General features: G+C 42.2%; 2 protein-coding genes across 6 annotated transcripts; both read left to right on the forward strand.

Moving 5' to 3' along the window:
- Positions 1 to 11,308: 11,308 nt before the first annotated feature.
- On the forward strand, positions 11,309 to 17,882 carry LOC121980240. 5 transcript variants are annotated; one of them, XM_042532221.1, is made up of 13 exons: positions 11,309 to 11,558; positions 12,379 to 12,616; positions 12,879 to 13,117; positions 13,188 to 13,245; positions 14,442 to 14,569; positions 14,651 to 14,801; positions 14,879 to 15,152; positions 15,246 to 15,318; positions 15,389 to 15,479; positions 15,592 to 15,698; positions 16,320 to 16,643; positions 16,714 to 16,905; positions 17,062 to 17,882. In XM_042532221.1, the coding sequence occupies exons 2-13, from the start codon at positions 12,502 to 12,504 to the stop codon at positions 17,404 to 17,406; spliced, it is 2,097 nt and encodes a 698-aa protein (XP_042388155.1). In that variant the 5' UTR covers positions 11,309 to 11,558; positions 12,379 to 12,501; the 3' UTR covers positions 17,407 to 17,882. The 5 variants fall into 5 exon arrangements, with proteins under 5 accessions (XP_042388155.1, XP_042388160.1, XP_042388148.1 ...); XM_042532226.1 differs by having other exon boundaries at positions 12,442 to 12,623; positions 12,904 to 13,117; XM_042532214.1 differs by having other exon boundaries at positions 12,442 to 12,616.
- A 366-nt stretch (positions 17,883 to 18,248) lies between these two features.
- LOC121980286 (peptidyl-prolyl cis-trans isomerase) lies at positions 18,249 to 19,080 on the forward strand. The gene has a single exon (XM_042532272.1). It carries the CDS (start codon positions 18,330 to 18,332, stop codon positions 18,843 to 18,845), a length of 516 nt encoding a protein of 171 aa, XP_042388206.1. The 5' UTR covers positions 18,249 to 18,329; the 3' UTR covers positions 18,846 to 19,080.
- The last annotated feature ends 4,848 nt before the right edge of the window (positions 19,081 to 23,928 follow it).

The following is a 23,928-nucleotide window of genomic DNA, read 5'->3' on the forward strand; positions in this document are numbered from 1 at the left end:
CATGAAGATTACGGCCGATCGGTGCGGGGACCGATCGGCGAAGCTGATCGGTCCACGGACCGATCGAGCTCGATCATCACTGATCGGTCTGCGGACCGATCGGGGTTTCTGATTTTGAATCAGTTTTCTCACCGTCTTCTTCGCAGGTATAAAAGGATCAAGGGCATCTTCTGTGCGACAACTCTTCTTCCTCCTTCCTGTTGCTAAGTGCTGCTGTGCTTGAGTTTTGTTGAGCTCGTCCAAAGCTTCGCGTGAGCTTCCCCGACTGGAACAGCTGCTGCTGTTAGAGTTTTTGAAGCTGCTGCTTCATCCGGACTCCAGTCGACGAGAAAGCAAGATTGGTAGAGTGCTTGTGTATTCTTATTGTATTTCTTGCTTACTCTTTGTTCTTGTACTCTTTGTTTGCTGTTGCAAACGTTTGTGGCGAGGTTTCTCCACCCACAAGGAGTATATTGTATTAGCCGGTTCTCCGGGGACTCATCCACCGACGGATTGACTGGACTCGTCCACCTTACGGACACGCCGAGGAGTAGGAGCCCTAATCTCCGAACCTCGTTACATCCTCGTGTTAAGGTTTGGTTTTCTTCTCTTTCGTTTCTTTGTATTTTCCGCTGCGCTAACGAATTGTAGGAAGAAACGCGAGAGATTTGGGGTCGGCTATTCACACCCCCTCTCTAGCCGTACGAAGGATCCTAACAAGTGGTATCAGAGCGAAGGTTCGCTCTTCATCGGATCAACACCCGTGGGAGCAAAGCTAGAGAATGGATCTCTATGGAGAAGATGTCACCATTCCACCCTTCTACGAATGCGGCGACTTCGCGTATTGGAAGGTAAGGATGAAGTATTTTCTTATGACTAACATAATGAATTGGTTTTGTGTACAAGAAGGATTTACTCCTCCGGTGGATAAGGAAGGAAAACCACTTGAGAAGAAGGAGTGGACAAGAGAACAAATTCACAAATCCGAAATCAACAAAGAGGTAACGAAAATAATTGAATTTTCATTGCCTACTAACATCTTGTGTAAGATAGGTTACAACAATGCCAAGGAATTATGGGATAACTTGGCCAAGTACCATGAAGAGAGCTCCACTTCAAGCCATGAAGAGGAGCCTAGTGAGCCAAGTAGCTCACATCATGAAGAGAGCAAATTGGAAGTTGAGGGTTACTCAACATCTAAAGAAGAAGAGGAAGTGAGTTCTTCTTCTTCAAGATCGGAGCACGAAGAAGAAGCTTCTACCTCCGGGAGGGATGAAGAAGAGAGCATCCATTCATCCTCAACCCTAGGTAACTCAAACACTTTAAGTTCAAGTAAATTGCATATAATGTGTTTTGAGTGTAGGGAATTTGGGCACTACAAGAGTAAGTGTCCAAAGAGGGTAAGGAAGACTCCACCGGCGCCAAAGGTCAAGGTAGCCGGAGTCCCGACACGCAAGGGCAAGGAGCACGTGGTATGTTTCCAATGCAAGCGAAGGGGACATTATCGGAGTCATTGTCCGAGGGGGAGGCAACCTCACAAGGGCAAGAGACCGAGCACTTCTATAGGGGGAGCTAAGGCAAACCCTAAGGTATCATTTAAGTCTCATTCGTGCAATACTAGTAAGATGCATGCTAGAAATTTTATTGCACTAGTCAATAATGATAAGCATGATAACATTAGAAATCGATACACATGCTTAGGTGCCAAACATGTGAGTCTAGATAAGGATAACACTAGGAAAGCCAACCCTAGAATTACCTCATCTAAGGTTAAGGAGAACCTAGGTAGGAATCCCAAATCAACTAGACACATGCCTAGAAATGCCTCAAAGAAAAATGACAAATCAAAAATTGAGGTACTAGAGAAGGAGAATCAAGTCTTGAGGTCAAGATTTGATACTTTGGAAAATGCTCTTAAGAACTTGGAGAAGTCATCTCTAGGGTTTAAGGGTCAAAAACCAATGTCCAAGGACAAAAAGGGTTTGGGTCACAAACTTAAGTCCCAAGTGGTCAAGCCCACCTATCATAATGTTCCATTCGATTATGGAACAAAACCTAGGGCTAGGAAGATCACTACCAAGGTCACAAGGGAAGTCACCCCTATAGTTGACCTTGATGAGACCCAAATGACCAAGGCTTTAAAGCCTAAGAGGGTCATTAGGAGGGTTGCTAGGGAAGTTATCCCTAGTGAATATTTAGTGAACCCAATGAGCTCTAATAGGTATTGGGTTCCTAGGAGCATCTTCTCTACCCCATAGATGGGTTAGAGAGTGTCAACTCCAATAAGAAGGGTAGTTAACCCAACTTTGAGGAAATTGACACTCAAGGAGCATTTTCAAGGTGTTTGGGAACCTTTGAAAATGAAATGGAATAATCTTTGTCATTCACTCCTTGGAAGAGTAAGTTGTGCCAAAGTGAGAATATATTAATCTTACTTTAAATTGACACAATTTTGAAAAACCTAGAGAAATATCAAATTGGGATTTTGATATTCTCTTAGGTAATCAAGGCAATCCGGGCCTTAACTTAGAAGTGCTACTCTTGTAGAATTTTAAATGGTATAAATCAAACAAGAGATCAAGAAATGCCAACTTGGGGTTTGACATTTTCTTGGAGCACTTTGGGCAATCTAGGATTAGAATTTAAGTTAGCTAAGTGATTAAGGATGCTTAGATAGGTAATCTAGGTATTTTATTTGTGTTAACTTACCATGGTTGTTTGCCATTTGCCATGTCATGACACCATATTTAATTTATGATCATTTGAAATGTCATGATAATGCTTAGGTTATTATATGTCATGCTTTATTTAAGTTTTCAAGCTTTATGCCATGACATCATGACATTGGCACATGTTTTTACTTATGATATCATTTATGCCATGTCATCATCTCTTGCATTAATAATCAATGAAATTGATTTAAGGATAAAAACACATTTTGATATTGAGATCAAAGTGTAGTTTAGAAAATGCATGAGAACTTAGCCTAAGTTGACCTTAACCCATATCTCACATCAAATTGACTTGAATGTGGTTTGATACACCTTAGATGTGTGTGAGATATTAGGATCATGAGTTAGGATCAAGGTGCATAGTTCTTGTACCTAGATGAGCCTAATTCAAGAAATTGGGGATCATAGGGAAAGCTTGTGTACAAGTCATGTACATTTAGCCCTAAGATTGTGGTCCTAAATTAAAAGGTTTAAAATCATTTTGAAATTGATTTGGAAAACCTTGATGAAGCCATCTTAGTGATTGCATTCATCATTGAACATTGTGATACAAAGTTGAGTTAAAACTTGAACTATTTCAAAGTTTTTGAACTTTGTATCAAGATTGAAAAATGGAAGTTATTTTCATAGAAAACTATTTTTTCTTGATAGTATATGTTATGAGGAGTGTATCCTCAAAGTTTCATAATTGTTGAAATTTTCTGGAATTGTTTATGGGTTTCTGAATTTCGGGTAAAAGAAATTCAGGAATTCTGATAAGGGAGCTTGGATCGGTCACTGGACCGATCCAGAAAGGAGTGGATCGGTCACTGGACCGATCCAGGGAAGTGTGGATCGGTCCGGAGACCGATCCAGTAAGAGGCAGTGAGGCAGTCCGATCCCAGTGAATGTGGATCGGTCTGGGGACCGATCCAATGGGATCCTGATCGGTCTGGTGACCGATCAGGGCGTGCCAAAAGCTGAATTTCAACTGTATATCTGAAATTCCAGCTGTGAAAGTTTGTGGTTTAGGTTTCTAAGGGTTTGAAACTCTCCAAGACATTGTTGGTGCAATGGTCAAGGGGGAGTTGGCCTTTAGGGGGAGTTTTACCTAATTGTCAAGGGGGAGTTGACTTTTAGGGGGAGTTTTTACTCCTTGAGGATTAGTGATATGGGATTATCACTAAGTTGTTTGTTGAGTTTAGTATCAAGGGGGAAATTAAGAGTTTCAAATGAAAGGTATGGGACTTTCATTAGGAAGAAACTCTTGACCTTGATACCCTCCTTGTTCTTTTTGATGTGTGTCAAAAAGGGGAGAGTGTTCATTGGAGAATTATTGGAGAACCCAAGTTAGGTTATCGGGTTAACCTAAGCTAGGGAAAGAATGTCAAGGAATGTTCAAGGAAGAACATTGGAATTCTTTTTGATGTATGTCAAAAAGGGGGAGAATTATTGGAGAACCCAAGTTAGGTTATCAGGTTAACCTAAGGGGAGAATATCCAGAGAATGTTCAAGGAAAGAACATTGGACATTGGAAGATGATTGAAAACCTAAGTTAGGTTATCGGGTTAACCTAACTTGATTATGGTTTTGTCAAACATCAAAAAGGGGGAGATTGTTGGTGCAACCTTAGGTCAAGGTTGACCTGGTTGACCCGACTCGAGTTGACTTGACTCGAGTTGTATTTTGATGTTTGACTTGGGAAGATTGTTGATGCAACTTTAGGTCAAGATTGACCTAGTTGAGTTGCATGTTGATGTTTGACACTCGTGAGAGAGTTCTATTCTTGATATGGGACAAGAATAGATGTTTGGGAGATTATTGGTGCAACCGTAGGTCAAGGTTGACTGGTTGACTGACGGGAAAAGTCCAAGTATGGAGACTTGGCAGCGGAAAAGTCCAAGCGGAAGCTTGGCACTAGAAAAGTCCAAGTATGGAGACTTGGGATCCAAGCAGGGAGCTTGGCACGCGAAAAGTCAAGTATGGAGACTTGGTATTGGAAAAGTCCAAGCAGGAGCTTGGCACGAGGAAAGTCCTAACTGGGATGTTAGGCGGTTGGAAAGTCCTGGTGAGTGAAACCAAGCAAGGAAAATCCAGATGGATCGGGGATGATCGGACTCGGTGTTGGAAAGTCAAGTAGGTCAAGAGAGTGATCGGATACTTGGCACGAAGAGGAAAATCCAGATGGATCGGGGATGATCGGACGTCTGGTGTGGAAAAGTCTAAGTGGGTCAAAGGTTGATCGGACACTTAGCGGGGAGTGCTAGCGGTCAAGGGTGGCCGGATGCTAGGTATGATATACCAACAGTCAAGGTTGACCGGATGTTGGTGTGGAAGCCTAAAGTTTGGATCGGTGCGGTGACCGATCCGGTGATCTGCGTTTGCCACGATCGGTCGGTGGCCGTCGAATCGAATCGAGGCAGGCAGCGATCGAGCGGAGAAAAGCTCTGATCGGTCCTGGACCGATCAGTGTATCTGATCGGTCTCCTGACCGATCACGAGGCGAGTGCGATTCTCTGCAGCGTGAGAGAGGAGGCTGGGATCGATGCGGGACCGATCGGGTGAGCTGATCGGTCCGCGACCGATCGCTGTGAAGATTACGTACCTTGGTGATCGGTCGGGGACCGATCGCGAAAGACTGATCGGTCCGGACCGATCGAGCTCGATCGCGACACCTGATCGGTCTGCGGACCGATCGGGGTTTCTGATTTTGAATCAGTTTCTTTTCTTCTTCGCAGGTATAAAAGGATCAAGGGCATCTTCTGTGCGACAACTCTTCTTCCTCCTTGCTGTTGCTAAGTGCTGCTGTGCTTGAGTTTTGTTGAGCTCGTCCAAAGCTTCGCGTGAGCTTCCCCGACTGGAACAGCTGCTGCTGTTAGAGTTTTTGAAGCTGCTGCTTCATCCGGACTCCAGTCGACGAGAAAGCAAGATTGGTAGAGTGCTTGTGTATTCTTATTGTATTTCTTGCTTACTCTTTGTTCTTGTACTCTTTGTTTGCTGTTGCAAACGTTTGTGGCGAGGTTTCTCCACCCACAAGGAGTATATTGTATTAGCCGGTTCTCCGGGGACTCATCCACCGACGGATTGACTGGACTCGTCCACCTTACGGACACGCCGAGGAGTAGGAGCCCTAATCTCCGAACCTCGTTACATCCTCGTGTTAAGGTTTGGTTTTCTTCTCTTTCGTTTCTTTGTATTTTCCGCTGCGCTAACGAATTGTAGGAAGAAACGCGAGAGATTTGGGGTCGGCTATTCACACCCCCTCTCTAGCCGTACGAAGGATCCTAACAATATTCAGCCGAGCGGACTAGCTATGCAAAATATTTCGTAAAAAACCCTTTCGAACACAAGAAAGGTGGGATGAGAGGCGAATAACGAGGAGAAGTGAAAGAACATGAACAACGGTAGTTAGCGAGCCGAGCGGACAGCACTTGTATTGATTAGCAAAAGAAAAAGCAAGCAAAAGGATAGCATTGGAGAAATTAAGGCCGAGCGGCCGAATTACAACAAAAAGATAGTCTTGGGCTGAGCGGCCGAATTACATATATATTTCTATTCCAGATAATCGTACAGATCCTTTGGGATGGTGCTGAGGAGTGTCGCTTGGTCTTGAGCTGGGATGATGGCGGAATCGGAAAGTTGCCCTTTGGACTTCAGGTAGTTTGTCGTGGAAGCCATGGCAAGTTCAAAGGCAGTGTACATCCGTTCGCAAACCTTCTCCGAAAATTCGACCGAACGGATGTAATTCTGCCTCAAGGCGACGACCCGGCCAGTCTCGGCCTCCTGGTATTCTTTGAGGGCCGCTCGGGAGGCATCGGCGGCTGCCTGATGTTCTTGTAAGGCAGCCTCAAGCTTCGTCACTTCATCCAATCGGGCCGCCTTCTCGCCGGCCAGCTGGTCCATCAGCTCTTTTACCTTTTGCTCCAGGCCCCGAGCCTCGACATTCTTTTTCTCCAGATCGGAGATAGTCGTTTTCTTCCGCTCGGTAGCCAGGCTTATTTTGCAATCCAGTGATTTGTTCTGGCGATCGAGTTCGGCCAGAGTGTGAGCCTGGCCGACCGTCTTCTTCCGTTCAGCCTCCAACAGAGCTTGGGTCTTTTTGAGCTCTTTCTGCAACTCGGTGTAAGAGGGGCCTTGGGAGCCGGACGGACCGCCTGCAGCCTTCAGCCTTTTCAATTCCTCGTCCACCATCGTCAGACGATTGGAGACAACGATCTCCTCTACCCATCTCTGTAATTAACAAAATCATTAATAGCCGATCGGAAGGAATGCGTAAAAGACTTGAGAAAATACACTTACCCTAGTGGCCTGTTGCATGTGGGTGTTGGCCAGATTGCGGAGTGGAATCATAGCGACGCTTGCCCGAGCGTCGGCCCACATTTCGGCTAGAGGCCCCTTCAGGGTGATCGTGTGCTCGGGCGCGATCGGCCGATCAGACTCGAGCAACAATTCTTCAGTGGGGAGGTGAAGCGAGACCTGGATGGTACGGTGCCGACCGGGAGTCGTCTGAGCGGAGGCCAGGGAAGGATCGGAGGCCGGCGCAGAAAACTAGGACAAGATTGTCGAACGTTGGACTTGATGGGGAGCGGGCGGAAGGGCGCTGACTGGAATGGCCTCGAGGGGGTCCGCAGACGCATCCAGCTGGGATGGGGTCCGATCGGATGAAATTGCCTCGACCGCTGGAGCTTTGCCGCGAGAATCGGCGGTGGTCTATTCGGTCGGCTGGACCGCAGAAGTGGCCGAGCGGAGTGGTGTCTCCGTTCGGCGTCTCTTTTGTCAAAGAGGGCGCTCTTCCTCCTGAGCGGAGCCTTCCTCTTGGACTGTTGGTCCCCGGCTGGGGGTGGCTCCTCTTACTACATCCTGGGGAGAGGCATGAGCGGCCGACTCCTGTTGAGTCCCGCTCTCCCCTTCATGTGAGCCGACCGGCTCAATACCGAGTGCCTCCATCTCTTTGGCAGCCGCGGCCTCGAGCGCCGCCGCCTTCCTCTTCAAAATTCCGGCCATCACCGACTCCATGACAATGTTCGTTGCAAAGGAAAAAGGAGAAAATCAGTTAGCAATCAAGACAAATGTACAAGTAAGATTCTTACCGAAGCCGCTCGGGAGGGGGGTCCTGATTGGACTTAGGCCAAATATGTACATCACCCCTTCAGGCAGGAACTTAGTGATGTCAAACTTCAGACCGGCTAGCATGTTGGCGGTGTGAAGATAGTCCGGTCGGGTCTTAAACCTTTTGAGCTCTGGTGAGATTGGCGGTCCGACCTGCCACTGGGTTCGAAAGGGGGCCCGCTCGGGCATACAAAGGTAGAAGTAGAGTTCTTTCCAATGCTTATTGGAAGAGGGCAGTTTATTAAAGAAAAGTAAACCGGGCCGAGCCTGAAACATGTAAGTGCCCAGCTCGGACTGTTTGGGGTAGTAGAAATAGTAGAAGACCTCCGATCGGAGGGGAATGATGTGGATTTTGAATAAGACTACAACGCCGCATAGAAGGCGGAAAGTGTTAGGAACTAGGCTTCCGAGAGGAATGCCGAAAAAATTGCAAACTTCAGAGATGAAGGGATGAATTGGAAATCGCAGACCGGCTGTGAATTGGTCGCGGAAAACACAAAAAGCTCCGCGCGGCGATTTGTGTGGCCGAGCGGAGGGAGAAGGTAAGATAATTTCGAAGTCAGATGGGATTTCAAAGGTGTCCATCAGAATATTGGCGTCGCGCCGATCGAAGCGCGACTCCATGGTAGTATACCATGGGCCGAGGGCTCGGTCTTAAGGTTGAGAGGAGCTAGCCATTGTCCGAACGGACGAAAACAACAAAAGGCAGATAGCAGAAAGAAGAGGACGACAAACGAAACAGCACCCAGGGGACCAAAACTCGGGAAAGAAACGCAAAGAAAACCAAAGATAGAAAAGAAGAAGAACCTTACAGAGAAGAATAGAGATCGACGAAGAACACGGAGTCGCCGGAAGAAGTAGTAGCGAGATCACCGGAGCACTGAAACGCCAAAGGAGGTTACGGGACACGCGAAGACGCAAATGCGGCGAGAAGGCGGAGAAGGTGAAGGCTTTATAGGGTTGAGCCCGGGCGGCCCCCACCGTCAGATTCAGGTTGCGAGAACCGGAGCACGCATCTCGCCGTCCATTTCAAACCGCCTCGGTCTCGTCACCCGCGGCGCAGTCGCCGTACGATGACGGCAGCAATGCCACGTGGCATTCCACCACGGGAGAACATTTAATAAGCGCCTTAACGAGGCACCGAGCGCGTGCCTGGCCTTAATGTCGAAGATTGGCGCAAATTTCGAAAAGATCCAAGGAATGTTGTCGTTGACTGAACGCCGTAGCTACCCACGTGGGGGTCGAGCGGAAGATAGTTTCACGGAGACGTCGCTCGGCGCAACTAACGGTCCAATCAGTCGGACTAATCGCCTCCTTCGACTAGACTTGAAGGGGAGGCAAGTGATATGGCAGCAAGGACGGGGGACCCCCCTTTTTGAGGGAAGTCAATGACACGTAAATGTCAAAAGTCTAAGGGCAAGATGAGGTTCGGCCGATCGGGTAAGGGTCGGGTCAACCGGCCGAACGGGTTAGAACAGAATCAAAGACAACCCGGCGGGGAGTCGGGTTTTCGACGCTCATGGTGAACAAGGTTGCCAGGCCGAGCGGGTGGCCCGCTCGGCCGAGGCATAAGGCAGCAATGCCGTGAGTTGCCTCAGCTGAGCACACGACCAGGAATCTCCCGTGCGGACCAGTACCTGCGTCCGGTCGGACGTGATGGGCTGCCGAGCGGCTGGGCGCTCGACGTGGGGAGAGAAGAGACAAAAGGACAAAGGAACATTCTCTGACAACAAGCATGTTCGAAGACCAAGCCATGCACAGAATCGTATGACGGAAGGTTCTACTGTCCCATCAGAGAGGTGCTCGGACTGTAGCAGTATGGTGTCAGGCAAGCTCCTCTGGCAAGCCCATACTGAGGTATGGTGAGAGGACACGTGTATGCCTTGGTATGTATGCATAAGCCTCCTCACAGCTCTATATAAGGGTCCTCATACTTCACCGGAGGTACGCATTCTCTAATATTCTAAGCCACCTCTGCATCTTCCTCTTGCCTGACTTGAGCGTCGGAGGGTCACCGTCGGGAACCCCTTCCCGGCCTGACTTCCTTGCAGGTTCACCGGAGATCCACGTCACCAAGCCGGAGAGCGCCACGTGCCCTGTGTCCATCGACTCAGCGTTCGGACAGGATCATATATGATTTGGAGATTTAAAAAATATGGGATCATGAAGTTTCATGTTATCAATTTATAAATTTAAATTTTATAAAAATTTAATGGTGTATAATGTAAAATATGGAAGAGAAATAGAAATTATATATAGTGAAAAGTGTGAGACCCATGAAAGAGTTATTGAGAGGTTTTTTGATAGTAAAAAGAGATATGAGGTTTTTAACTTTTGATGTAGCGCATACGTGGTAACGAAGGAGCTCTCAATGGGTTCTGAGAGCATTCACAGTGGGAGCTTTTTCCGAGCTCCCACTATGACGTGGACTTGGCGAAAAACCTCCCTCCCTCAGTGGAGGGAGGTTTTTTGATTAAAACGAAGAAGCGGCTCCGCCGCTTCTTTGTCTTTTTTTTTTTTTTTTTTTTAATAATTAAAAAAAACTAAAAAGTCTGGTAATTAAAGTCTGCTTCTCATTTCAATGAGAACAACCGTTGTTTGTCGTTGAGCAACGACTAATTTTTAGCCGTTGTTCAATGATTATAATTAAATTTTTTAATTTTTTTTTATAAATACATGATCTATTTCATATTTTTCACGCTATAATTGTAATCAGTGAAAAAATAATTTATTAATTATGATATATGTATTGTGATATTTATGTAATTTTTTTAATTATGAAAGTTATTTTATGTTAGTAATTTATGAATTTAAATTTTATTAAAATTTAATTATATAAAATGTAAATATGAAGAAGATATAATGAAATATATATAATGAAAAGTGTGGGATTCATGAAGAAGTTGTTAAGAAATTTTTTGATAGTAAAAAGAGATATGAGATTTTTAACTTTTGATGTGACACAGATATAATAATAAAAAAATTCATAATAAATTTTAGCAACTGTGGATGTCCTGGCCCTGTGAATGCCCTTATATTCATTCCCGTGTCACTTAACTGTTTTATTCAGTTTTAATATGTTTTTTTAAGTATAAATTATCATGGAATCGAACAGATGTCGTTCGCTTGTCACTTCCACGATCGAAGATTTTTGCTTCCCTGTTCTGTCCCGAACACTAAAGCCATTAACTCTTGACCACGTGGCTACGGACTGCGACGGCGTCTACCCCATACGAGTCATCTGGGCCCCGTATTTTGTCGGAAAACGGAGACTTAAAGGGCTTCGGCTGACGTGGACGGCAACGATCCCTCCGAATTCGAAACGTTAACGCAAACAAAAAGCGTAGTGCGTGTCGCGAGGAGGACTGCAGATCAGGTCCTACGTGGATAGACAGGTGGGATTCCGATGTTGGCGGTCGGATGGCGGCCTATGGATCTGGTCCGTCGGATCAGTGATGGTGAGGTACGTGCTCGTTTTAAAGCCCGATGATGATGTGAGAGGAAGGGGGGGATTAAGAAACGGGGATAAAGTGGAGCGAGAGCGAGCGAGAGACAAGGCAGAGAGGGGCCGTTGGAGAAGCATCGGGCCGCTGTTGTTGTTGGTGAAGAGGGAGGAGAAGCTTCGATCTGTCTGTCCCTTTGCATCGCTTCGCGGCGGGTTTCTAACTTCGATGGAATCGGATTGAGGACCGGAATCGAGAAACCGAGCGAGAATCTTCGTTTCTTGTGGTCGGCGTTGGATTCGAGAGAGCGTCTTTGGTACTTTCTGCTCTCAGTTTTCTTGCGTTTTACCCTTTATTTGTCCGAGTTTTTCTGCGTGGAAAATGGATATGCTGAATCTTGACGAATGAGTCTCGATAGTCGTGTTGAGGTTTTTGCTCGTTCTTTCTAACAACTGTTTGTCTTCTTTTTAATCGTTTGTTTCTTGGGAAATGGAGTTGATTTTGGTTTGAGTAATCTTGAGGAGAACGTGGTTAGGAACTTTGCGAAGGACCTCTTCGGATTTGTCGGCTTTTTTTCTTCTGACCTAATTGTACGGCTAAGGACTTCATTCTATGGTGACAATGATGGAGGTTTAGGTCGGAGTTCGGTGGTTTTTGTTGTTTGTTTTTTTGTTCATCGTGTTCATCTTCCAGCTTCGTATTTTTTTGAATGATCCCATAAATGTCCGGGGCAAAACTTCCTCCTTTCCTCTTTTTATTCGGTGCTTTATTTGGGAACCCGATTCCTCTGGGCTCACAGGATGAAGCTCTCGTTTCCTTTTTTTTCCCCCTTGCTTTTTATATCCCCAACTCTTTGTTGCTTATCTTTGTTTTTTTTGTCTCCATCTCCCTTATCCTTTTTACCCTTCCTTCTCAATCTTTGTTTCCTAATTTTTCGATTATAGTAGCATATTACACGTTCCAGGTTTTGGTTTTCTCGCCAAATTCGAACTCTGCGATTAATCTCAAATAAAATTTTTTCTTTTAGTTCAAAAATAAGAAAAAGAAGTAGCTTTTGACAGCCAATATTCTGTTTTTATTTACCCTACAAAGTTTTTCTATCTCTGTCTCAAATATGACTAGCTAGTTTCTTGAAGGCATATCTACAGTGGATATCACAAAGTGGCAAACAGAAGGATTCTAAAAATCTCTTCTCGTAGGCTTGGGTCATCCATAGTGGCGAGACGAGGTTTGTACGAAGAAGATCTAGCCGTCTGATCATGGATGAATCAAAGGACAGGGAGGGATCGCGAGGTTTGATGCGTGGAAGAAGCATGGCTAATCGGTCCTCGCCTGCAGCGCGACAGCAGCCAATGGGCTCTTCTTCTCCAACCGGTACCTTGTACGCTTTCCCTTTGGAGTTCCCTGGATTGCCCTCGGTCCCTCATCCAATTTACTCGGGGAGGGACCTAGCTGTTGTTATTTAAATAAATTAATAAAAACTAGGAACTGTTTTGTCTTGTGTTTACCACTGTGACATACATTGTGTGTGCTAGATTGTTTTATCTTTGTCCTCTTCCATGCTCTCATCCTCCTTCATTCGTATGATGGGTATCTTTTATGCCTAATTTATTTAAGTTTTGTTACATATTTGCAGTTTCAAATGATTACGGTGATTGCAGTTTGGGAGATGGAGTGGATGGTAGTGTGCCTATGGATAGGCGGAAGAAGGAAATGGTTAGTGCTTCCAGGTGGAAAGCAAGCAATAAGGATGCCTCTGGCGACACAGGCAGCAGTGAGTCTGAAGAAGTGGGTCTAGGTTCTTTCCAACCAATGCTTAATACCATTTCTATCACTAGTCTACCTAGTAGACAGAAAGAAAGGCTGCGTGGAAAGGTTTGATCCTTTTTTGCCTTTTGCGCTGATTTAAGTTGTGTTTATTTAGCTGATTGTTTTGCTTCAAAAGGTTGCTGAGGAGAATGATGCTGTTGATCTTGCCCTTGTTCCAAGGAAACTGAGATCGGGTATGAATTTACTATTTTTTTATTGTTGCTTTATTGTTGTCGGAAGAAGAAAAGTGTGCGCAACAGTTATCTTTAGGTATTATGTTGTGAAAATTATGCCTTTTTTGGATCACACGACCATATCAAAAAATATGATTCCAGAGGGGCATGAAACGGTAGAAAAAGAGGGGCAGATATGTCCGAAGTTCAGGAACAAAAGAACAAAGAAAAGTAATGATAGGCTTGACTGCACTCTTATTCCAATCCTATCCATAGAAAAAAATCAATGGTTAAATAACAGAAACTGAATAAGACAGCTTGATTAGATGCGCAGATGAAAACAATTTCATTGCTAGATCACCAAGTAAATAAAACATAGATATGTTTAGAAGGCACCATAGGTTGACAGTTATTTGTTCCAGTCCAGGTATGCTTATTGCTCAAGGCCGCTTGATATAGATGGTAGCAAGAAGATGGAATCTGCCACCCTAACGGCCCCACACGGTCTGCCCCACGACCATTGTGAGGAGGTAAATTAGGAAATTGTAGTTGGCCAATGCAGAGGAGGGCTTTTTTTCCCTCGATTTTGCTGAGATTTGAACCCTTGCCCTATGGTAGCAACTCTATTCCACATTAGCCAACTCAACCTTGCCCCGGGGGCAAGGCCACTTGATATAGAGAACCATATAAAGTGTATCAGCGAGTTTTATATTGACGCTATGAATGTAAATGATGTATCAAGAGAGCCCTCTTTGTGAGAGATGCTATTGAGGAGATGCGCAGATGGTAGCACTAAATTTTGGTTTCAGTCAAATTGTCATGATCATACTCTTCATAATCAACATGGAGTCCATTTTACATTGTATTCCATTGCAATCCAAACTCATTGTGAAATTGTCCACATGCTTTGCAAGTGTTGTGGAACCAGAATACTTGAATGTTTGGGCTTGATTAGCAACATTTTCTAATTTTTGTTTGTTAGTCACTTCTAATGCTTATCTCTGGTTATTACTTAAGAATCATATAGAAATCATTTTTCAGACAATTTCTATTGTCATTTGAAGTTTTTTAGTTTCTCAGAACCTTTCTGCAACTATTTGCCTTTCCTTTCGTGAAATAGTACCAAACATGACATGGTTATATAGCTTGTGTCTTTTTGCTTATATTATTTCAGGTTAATTTACACTAGTTCGTCATCTTTTTTTTTTTTGCTTCAGCTATGAATAAACGCAGCAGAGGGCCCTTATCTCTCACGATACCAAATGCTAAGAAGAAACACTATCGAACTTCTAATAGACTTCAGGGGTTACCAAACAGTGGCGGAAGGGAAGGGAAGCAGAATGGGGTCAGTTTATAGTGGTAGAATTTTTTTGTTTAAAACTTATAATTAGTGGTATATCTCATCCTTATTTTCTTTTTTCTGTAGCTGCTTGAAGCATTTACAAAGGATGAAGAGCTTGTTATTGAGGCTTTGTGTGAACTATCCAGAATGCTACCGATAGGTGAGCAAATTGCATATAAGGAAGACAGTAAAGCACTGGATAGACACCAGGTTTACTTGGCTAATTGTTCAAAAGGTGAATCTTACAACTTTTGTATATTCTTTTGTTTTTTCTCTCTTGGAATATTTTTTGCATCGTATCTGATTGAACAGGTTCGAAAGTGGATAAAAATCTTTTGCATCAATCCCTGCCCAATGAAAATACCTCTTCTTGCATGGAGAAACCATTAGAAGATGCAAAAAATGAAGTGCATGCTCCTGAGCAGTCCATGGAAGTTGGCCAAAGAGAAACTGTTGATTCTGATTTGAATATAACTCCTGAACTCATTTTGACTGAAAATGAACCGCCAGAAAATACTCCTTCCACAGCATTTATGAAATTTTCCAGCCATCCAGGAGTCCTACTTCGTTGCTGTACTGAAGATAGGTTGATTTTTCCATCTGTGCTATGTTCTTGTGCATAATGTTTGGTTGACAACGCATAACATTTAATTCACCTTTTTTTTTAAAAAAAATTTAGGGATAGAGTAATACAACCGGGTCAGGCTGATGCTACTGAAACCCACTCTTCATGCAAATATGAAGTGCAGCAAGTAATACTTATTCTCTGAGTTAAGATGTTTTTTCTTGTGAAATGCACTAATTTGTCTTAATTATGTTTAGAATGGATGTGTCAAATCTACTACCCTGAGAAATGAAGTTCAGCAAGTTGAGTGTGACAATGGAAGTATTGTAAAGTGTGCGCATGATGTAGGTAGTGAATTGATTCCCAATAACATTATAACACAAATAATTGAGAATGTTTTAAGTTTTAATTAGTTTGATCTATGATTCAATTGATAATAACTTCCTAATGCACTTTACAGCAACTCCATCAAACATCCAGCAATCAAGCAATTCTACTGTCTGGCCTGGTCCTGTGAGTAGTATCACTGGACTTTCTTCTAGAGTAATTGAACTTCCAACTGAGAAGGTAATAAATGCATGCTTAAGAAAGACAATTTTCTATAGATTCCTTTGTATTTTAAACCTCCGTAACTTAGTTTGAACTTATCCATTTGATGGCTAAATTTTTTTTTTTCTATGGCTTATACTGGTTTAACTGACACCTTGCAATTGTATAAACTTTTGAAAGTTATACTGAATAGATATGTAGTTTTCTTACTTGTCTGGCTTTCTTTGTTTTTTTTTTCTTCTTTTTTCTTTTCAGGAGAAGAGGAGCCTTGGCGCAACGGTAAAGTTGTTGCCATGTAACCAAAAAGTCACGAATTCGAATCCTAAAAACAGCCTCTTGCAAAAAGCAGGGTAAGACTGTGTACGATGGATCCTTCCCCGGGACCCCGCATGGCGGGAGCTTCGGGCACCGGGCTGCCTTTTTTTTTTCTTTTCAGGATAAGTTAGACTATCTTTTCTGTGTATTGTCATTTTTCTGAATGTTTTATTTTTGTAGTTTTCATACTTCGGTCCTGGCAAATGTTTATTTGGATTGTCTAATCTTGCCACTTCCAAAATACTAGTCATTTCTGCGATTCTTTCTTTTCATTAGTCCCTAGTCTTGAATTTTTATGCAGATATGTAGTGTCTCTCGCTGCAGGTTCCTCTTACTGCAATGTCGACGTGGAAGAAGTGTGCCATTCATGTATTCATAGGACATAATATCAAAAGCTATCAGGATAAGGAGAGACAGCGGAAGCTTTTGTTGACTTGTGATGAATCTAAGCAAAGTGAGGATACAAAATCATGTGGACCAGCAAACAATGTGAGAGTTGGGTCACAAAGCGGATTGAGTGGCAGGGCTTCTGCTTCTATTTCCGTACTGGAGAGGAATAAGCACGAAGAAAGAAATGGAATTTTCTGTAATAGTAGCTTGATGCAAACCCACCAATATTCTGGCGTAGTAGATGCCAAGCAAAAACAGGTAATTTCTGGCTATCGTTGTTCTTATTTTAGATGTACTTTACCTAATAGATTTCAGCTTTGTTTTTCAGGCCTACGACTTTCTCTCATTGTCAGCCGGTGGTGATACTGTAAGTCCTGTCGATGGAGCCAAGTCTGCCGCTCAGCTTCATTCCCCCTATTTGCATACCCATCCACATCATTCCCTTGTGCCATTTCCTTTCCCTAATTTTCCCTATTCTCTACCTTACTCAGAAAAGCTAGTACCTGTAGCCGCTCAACAGGTAAAAAAAAGATCATTGTCTATTAAGTCATTTTGCATTCATTTCCTTCTTTTTTGACTTGATCATTAGTTGATTAACTTTTCAGGATACTTAACTACATAATTGGGAATTCAGGATGAGGTTTCTGGAACTTAACTGTTTTTTTTATATATCCAGGTGCAACTACAAGTACCGCATTTTATTGGAAATCAATTCTATAGACACCAAATAGACAACACCATCAGCAATATACAGCTACAACAACAATACCAGCAGCAACAGTTCTGGCAAGCTCATTATGCTAACTACTGCCCTCCTGCAGGTATCGGAGTGCCACAGAATGAGCGGCTACATGACTCTTCTGCTCCTCCTGTCCAAAGTGCTCGGACTTCAATTCTCTCTCCTCCCCTTTCTGTACAGATGCAAGGCGGATCCTATCACCCAATTTTGGTTCGTCAACATCGGCAACTTATTGCTAATGCTTCCTCATCATCCGCAAATGTAAAGTCTCACAAGAACTAGCAACTGGGAACCCAGCTGAGGATTTACACCATCGCTTGGCAGAAAATTTGAATTGAACAGGCTAGTGTTGCTGCAGTCGATGGACTCCAGGGAAAAAAAAGAGACCATAATGCTCATCGAAACCGTAAAGAGTTTTCGGTGCCGTAAATGCTTCTGGTTATATTCTGGATTAAGCATAGTCAGCAAATTCGGTCTAATGTGATGATACCCTAGTTGTCCTTTGCGAAGCATAGCTTTATGGGAGCGAAGAGCTGTGTGTTGGATACCCTGCACTGCAATTTAGTTACATTTGCACAACATCTACATTGTATTCGTTTCCCCCATTAGAGGTGGCAAAACGTTGCAAGAGGGAAAAACAAAAACAGAAGACCAAGTTCGGGTGAATTGGCAGCAGCACGCTGTTGTGATGTCACTAAATTTCATATATTTGTTAAATATGTTAAAAAAGAGTTTTGTGATATTTGCAGTGATATCAATTCGCAATGCCATGGTAGTTACAACAGAAAGCAGTTTAGGGTCGATTTCCCCCGAAATATTGTTGCCACTCTCTGGTTATTTGGATTCCAGCTAAATTGTTATAACAGAAAATTGCAAATAATTTTGCATTAAAGCCTTCTAGGCATCTCTTTTTGATTATCACCGCCCCCACCATTCACGTGACAATCATGTGCGTGCGCGCATCCTGTGTCAAAGGGAGGGGCATCCATTCCCACCAGCTAACTCCACTGGTCGTCCCAAACCCTACCCTCTCTACGATTTCGACACGCGTCTATATTCGACGGCCTGGATCCTTTCAAAAGAATATCTCCTCCGATCGTCGCCCTTGCGCTCTTTATAAAAACACTAACCCTAATGTCCCAAATTAGCAAAGCGAGAACCGATCTTTCGGCGAGGGTTTTTGGCATCTGCTCCCCGAGGCGACGATGGCGAATCCTCGTGTGTTCTTTGACATGTCCGTCGGCGGAGCTCCGGTAGGGCGGATCGTGATGGAGCTGTATGCGGACGTGGTGCCGAAGACGGCGGAGAACTTCCGTGCGCTGTGCACCGGTGAGAAAGGGGCGGGGCGGTCCGGGAAGCCGCTCCACTACAAGGGTTCGAGCTTCCACCGCGTGATCCCCGGGTTCATGTGCCAAGGCGGCGACTTCACCCGCGGCAACGGCACCGGCGGCGAGTCCATCTACGGCGAGAAGTTCGCCGATGAGAACTTCGTGAAGAAGCACACCGGTCCCGGCGTGCTCTCCATGGCCAACGCCGGGAAGAACACCAACGGTTCGCAGTTCTTCATCTGCACCGAAAAGACTGCGTGGCTCGACGGCAAGCACGTGGTTTTCGGCCAAATCGTGGAGGGGATGGACGTGGTGAAGGCGGTTGAGGCGGTCGGTTCCCAGAGCGGCTCCACCAAGAAGCCCGTCGTCATCGCCGACTGCGGTCAGCTCTGATAGATGAACGGCATCGTCGTCTTCGCTCTCTACCACAACTAGCAGTATCGTACTCTTCCGTTTTCGTCGTGCTGGTGATGATCCGCAATAAGGTAGGGATCACGGCGGTGGCCGGAGATCTCATCCACTTCCGGATCTCGCTTCTTCAGTTTGTCTTCTGGTTCATCTCTGTTCAATCTTAGAATATCGTGTAAACCATTCGATAATGGGAGAAAATGCAGTCTCTTGATAGATATGCCGTCGTTTAAAATAGTTATATGTTTAAAAAAATCTTCATGGGCGTCGTCGTTTTGTGGACCTCCTTTCAGAATCTGAGCTCGAGTGGGAAATGACGCCCCAAGTTTTATAAAATATCAATCGCGTTTCGTTTTATTTATTTTTCTCAGAATACTTTTGTTTTAATATTATGCCGTTATGGTCAAAAGTAGATACAATATAAAATAAATTTATCTTTATTTAATTAAAACTTAATGTTTTTTAATTTGTTAAAAAAATTCAAGTTGATTAAAATTGCTTGTAATTTTTTTTTCAGTATTATTGTACTAATCTTAGGGGGCGTTTGGTTTAGGGTAATAGGAGTGGGGAATGGGAATGGGAATCATTGATTCCCATTGTTAATGTTTGGATTATAGGAATAGGAATGACTCATTCCCATGTACCTCCCTTTCAATGAGTCATTACCTTATTTTCATCAATCAAAATATTCCCTTATTCCAAAAATACCCTTGACTTAAAACTAAAAATTTTCTCCATTAATATCAAATATCAAAGTATATTTATTTATTTTTTCTTTCATATCACTTATCTCTCCTTATTCTCTCTCATTATATTTTCTCTCTCATCATAGTTTCTCTCTCATCATTTTATCACACACTTTCTCTTTCCTTAATCTCTCCTATCACACTCTCTTTCCTCTTTTATTCTAATTACACTTTCTCTCTCATCATACTTTCTCTCTCCTCAATCTCTTCCATCGTACTCTCTTCTTTCTTTTTTTCCTCATCACACTTTCTCTCTCATCACACTCTCTCTCCTCAATCTCTCCCATCACACTCTCTTTTCTCTTTTTTCTCATCATACTTTCTCTCTCCTCAATCTCTCTTATCACACTTCCTCCTTTTTTCCTCAACACACTTTCTCTCTCATCATACTTTCTCTCTCCTCAATTTCTCTTATCACACTTCCTCCTTTTTTCCTCAACACACTTTCTCTCTCATCATACTTTCTCTCTCCTCAATCTCTCCCATCATATTCACTGTTCTCTTTTTCTCTCGCCATACTTTCTCTCTCCTCAATCTCTCTCATCACACTCTCTCTCCTTATTTTTTCTCTCTATATTTTCTCTCTCTTCATCCTCTCCTATCATACTTTCTCTCACATCATATTTTCTCTCATCATGCTCTCTCCAATCACACTCTCTTTTTTCATTTTCTCTCATCACACTTTCTCTCTCTTCATTCTTTCTTATCACACTTTCTCTCTCATAATACTTTCTCTCTCATCATTCTCTTTCATCATATTTTTCTCTCACATTCATCTTTCTCTCACATCTAATTTTTTCTCTTATTTTCCTTTAAGGGTAAAAAAGGAAACTTTGATTTATTCCGATAGAAGATATACAACTAACCAAACATTGCTTTTAAGAGTGATATCCATGCTCATACCCATTCCCATTCCACAATACAATGATTCCCATTCCGATTCCTATTCCTAGGAAAGAACCAAACGCCCCCTTAATCTTGTAGCAATTTTGTTCAGGCTTTAATTTTTGTTGAGTTAAAATTGCTATAGTTTTAGATAAAAGATGAGGAAAGATGTTTTGATATTTTTAAAATAAGAATGCCAAAAAATCATCAAATCACACCACATTAAATTAGCTAAAAATAAATTCGAATTCAAAATTATTATTTTTTGCTAAACCAATAAATGATACCTTTTTTTTAAAAAAAAATAAGACAAGATTGACTTCAAATTTGATATTACTTTTCTATTTTAATATCTTTATTCATAAGGTGGTTTATCTAAATTACGTAAATTACAACTAACAAAATCAAATCTCTCTCCAATTTTAGTTTTAGTTTGTAAACTGATTCCTATCGGATTTTTGAGAAGATAAAATAATTGTTTTTTGAGATAAAAAGTATTTTTTCCTAATTAATTATACATTAAAATTGCTTCAGCATGTTTAAATGTCTAAAATTAGAAAGGCGTTTTAAATTAAGTGAAACGTGGCATTAGTGTATCTTTTTCTAAAAGAAGTTAAATGGTCATCCCTTTTATAATTTTATATCAAAAATATTTATGAATTTAGTATAGTGGTAGAAGTTATCAGGTGGATTTTACAATATATATAGAAGCTAACAAGTAATTTTTAAAAGTATAGAAGTTATTGTCTAATATCAGTTCGGATTCTCTAAGACCAAACGTCCCTGGATCACTCCTGGACCACAAAATCCATATAAAAAGGTCCTCACGTGTAAGGCACGTGCGCGCTGGAAATCCAACTCACGCAGAAACCCCGCAGCTGTAGTTTGCAAGCCCTAGCCTCTCGCCATCATCCGTCGCCGCCATCTTCCACCTCGCCCTAACCTATTGCCATCATCCGCCAGAGTCATCTTCCAACTCACCCAAGCCCTAACCTCTCGTCATCATCCACCTCTGCTGTCTGCCGCCGCCATCGTCCAACTCGCCCACAGATTTCAAAGCCCCTACCCCTCCCCGACGACCTCCAGCATCCCCGACGGAACCATCTTCCACCCTCGCGACCGGCGACGCCCCAAGTTCTGCCGCCATTTCTGCGTGAGTTTAACTGTTGATTTGTGTGCAGCAGTTGAAATTTGTTCCAATCTGTTCAACTCTGTTCCAATATGTTCAACTCTGTTCCAATCTGTTCCAACTTAGCTCTGAAACACATAGCTTATTTCAGAATGGAACAGATTGGACTTTGAAGTTGTAATAATTGCTTAGGCATAATAACAGATTGGAACTTTGAAGTTATAAATAAGCTTATTTCTTTGATATTGCTGTTGAAGTTATAAGAATAGATTGGAACTTGATGTTGAATTAGAGTTCAGAGTGCATTAAGAACACTGTTGAGCACTCTGATGAATGGAAATAATTTGAATTTAGCGCGCAACACTAGTTCAAGGCATAATATTATTGAAGACATTAGGCATAATAACTTTGAATTATGCATTGAACTAGTGCTACACTCTGAATTCAAATTCAACATCAAGTCCCAATCTGTACTCAACATCAAGTTACTCATGGCTGTTTTTAGATGTTTCTTTTGTGGCTATTTTTTTTTGCCCTAAATTGATTTTTTTTTTTACAGGATCAAAGTAATTATCATGGAGGGTGAATCTACAAGTTGTCGTCGTTTGAATTTTGAAGGAAATGAAGATAGTCAGGAAGGTGACATTGATGATATTGATGAAGGTAATAAGACTCATATTAGAATTATATTGAGCTTAATTATATCAAATTTCCCTTTTTAGCCATCTTGCTTTGTTTGTTTGATTGTATAGGGTTGAACATTGAAATAGATTTGGATATATCACAATTGGGATTGGAATTTAAAACAGAAGAAGATGCATATCAATTTTATTTGACATATGCTAAAAAGGTTGGGTTTGGCGTAAGGAGAGGTAGAATCCACAAGAATGAATCGGGTAAATTACTTGATAAGGGTTTTTATTGTTGTGCCCAAGGTAAAAGAGGAAAAGACAAATGAGATCTTTATGTTAAAGTAAGTCGTGATGAAACAAGATTTGGTTGTGAAGCTAAACTGAAGATTTGTAATCAGAAAAAAAGCAAGTTTACTGTGGTGCAGTTTGTTAAAGAGCATAATTATTATCTCTCAAGTCCAAGCAAAATACACCTCTATAGAAGTCATAGGAAGATTTCTTCTTCTGCAGCGATACAGATTGAGATGGCAAGTGATGTGGAAATTCCCCCAAAAGCATCTCATGATCTTATGGTGAGGCTAGTAGGTGGGAGGGAGAATTTAGGATTTATTCCTGAGGATTATAAAAACTACTTGCGATCCAAAAGAACAATAAATATGAGAGTTGGGGATACAGGGAGTGTATTGGAATATCTGTAAAAATGCAATTCGATGATCCTATTTTTTTTTATGCTATCCAAGTTGATGAAGATGATTCGATTACTAATATTTTTTTGGTCTGATGCTAAGATGAGAGCTGATTATGCTAATTTTGGAGATGTTGTTTACTTTGGCACAACCTACAGAAAGAACAATGAAGGTTGGCCAATTGCATTATTTGTAGGTGTTAATCATCATAAACAATCCATACTTTTTGGTGCCACTTTATTATATGATGAAACCAGTTTGACTTTTGAGTGGTTATTTGATACATTAACTAGAGCTATGGGTGAGAAAAAGTCAACTACTATTCTTACAGATCAAGATGCAGCAATGACAAAGACGTTAGCTTCTAGATGGCCTGAAACACATCATCATTTGTGCATTTGACATATTTATCAAAATGCTGCCATACATTTGAGTGAAGTTTTTCTATGTTTAGAGACTTTGCTAAAGATTTTGCCTCATGTATATATGATTTTGATGAAGAGGAAGATTTTATTTCAGCATGGAACATGATGTTAGCCAAGTATGCACTTGAAGACAATAATTGGTTGATTCACATGTACAACATCAAGGAAAAATGAGCTTTAGTATATGGATGATAAATGTTTTGTGTAGATATGACTACAACCCAAAGAAGTGAGAGCATGAATACTATTGTAAAAAAGTATGTCACTTATAAACACAAGTTTTTAGACTTCTTCAATCACTTCCAAAGACTCCTCGATGATCGTCGAAATGAGAAATTAAAAGATGATTTCAAATCAAGTACAATTGTTCCCTATTTAATGTTTCCAATTGAGATTTTAAAGCATGCTAGTGAAATTTATACTCCTGAGGTATACAAGTGTTTTCAACAGGAGTGGTGCTTATCTCATGATTCTAATCTAGAAATTTGTGAGGATGTTGATACATTTACAAAATATAAAGTTACTCCTTACAAAAAGAGAAACCATCATATAGTTACACTTGATA

Source organism: Zingiber officinale, chromosome 1B (genome assembly GCF_018446385.1).
Source record: "Zingiber officinale cultivar Zhangliang chromosome 1B, Zo_v1.1, whole genome shotgun sequence".
Lineage (NCBI taxonomy): Eukaryota > Viridiplantae > Streptophyta > Magnoliopsida > Zingiberales > Zingiberaceae > Zingiber > Zingiber officinale.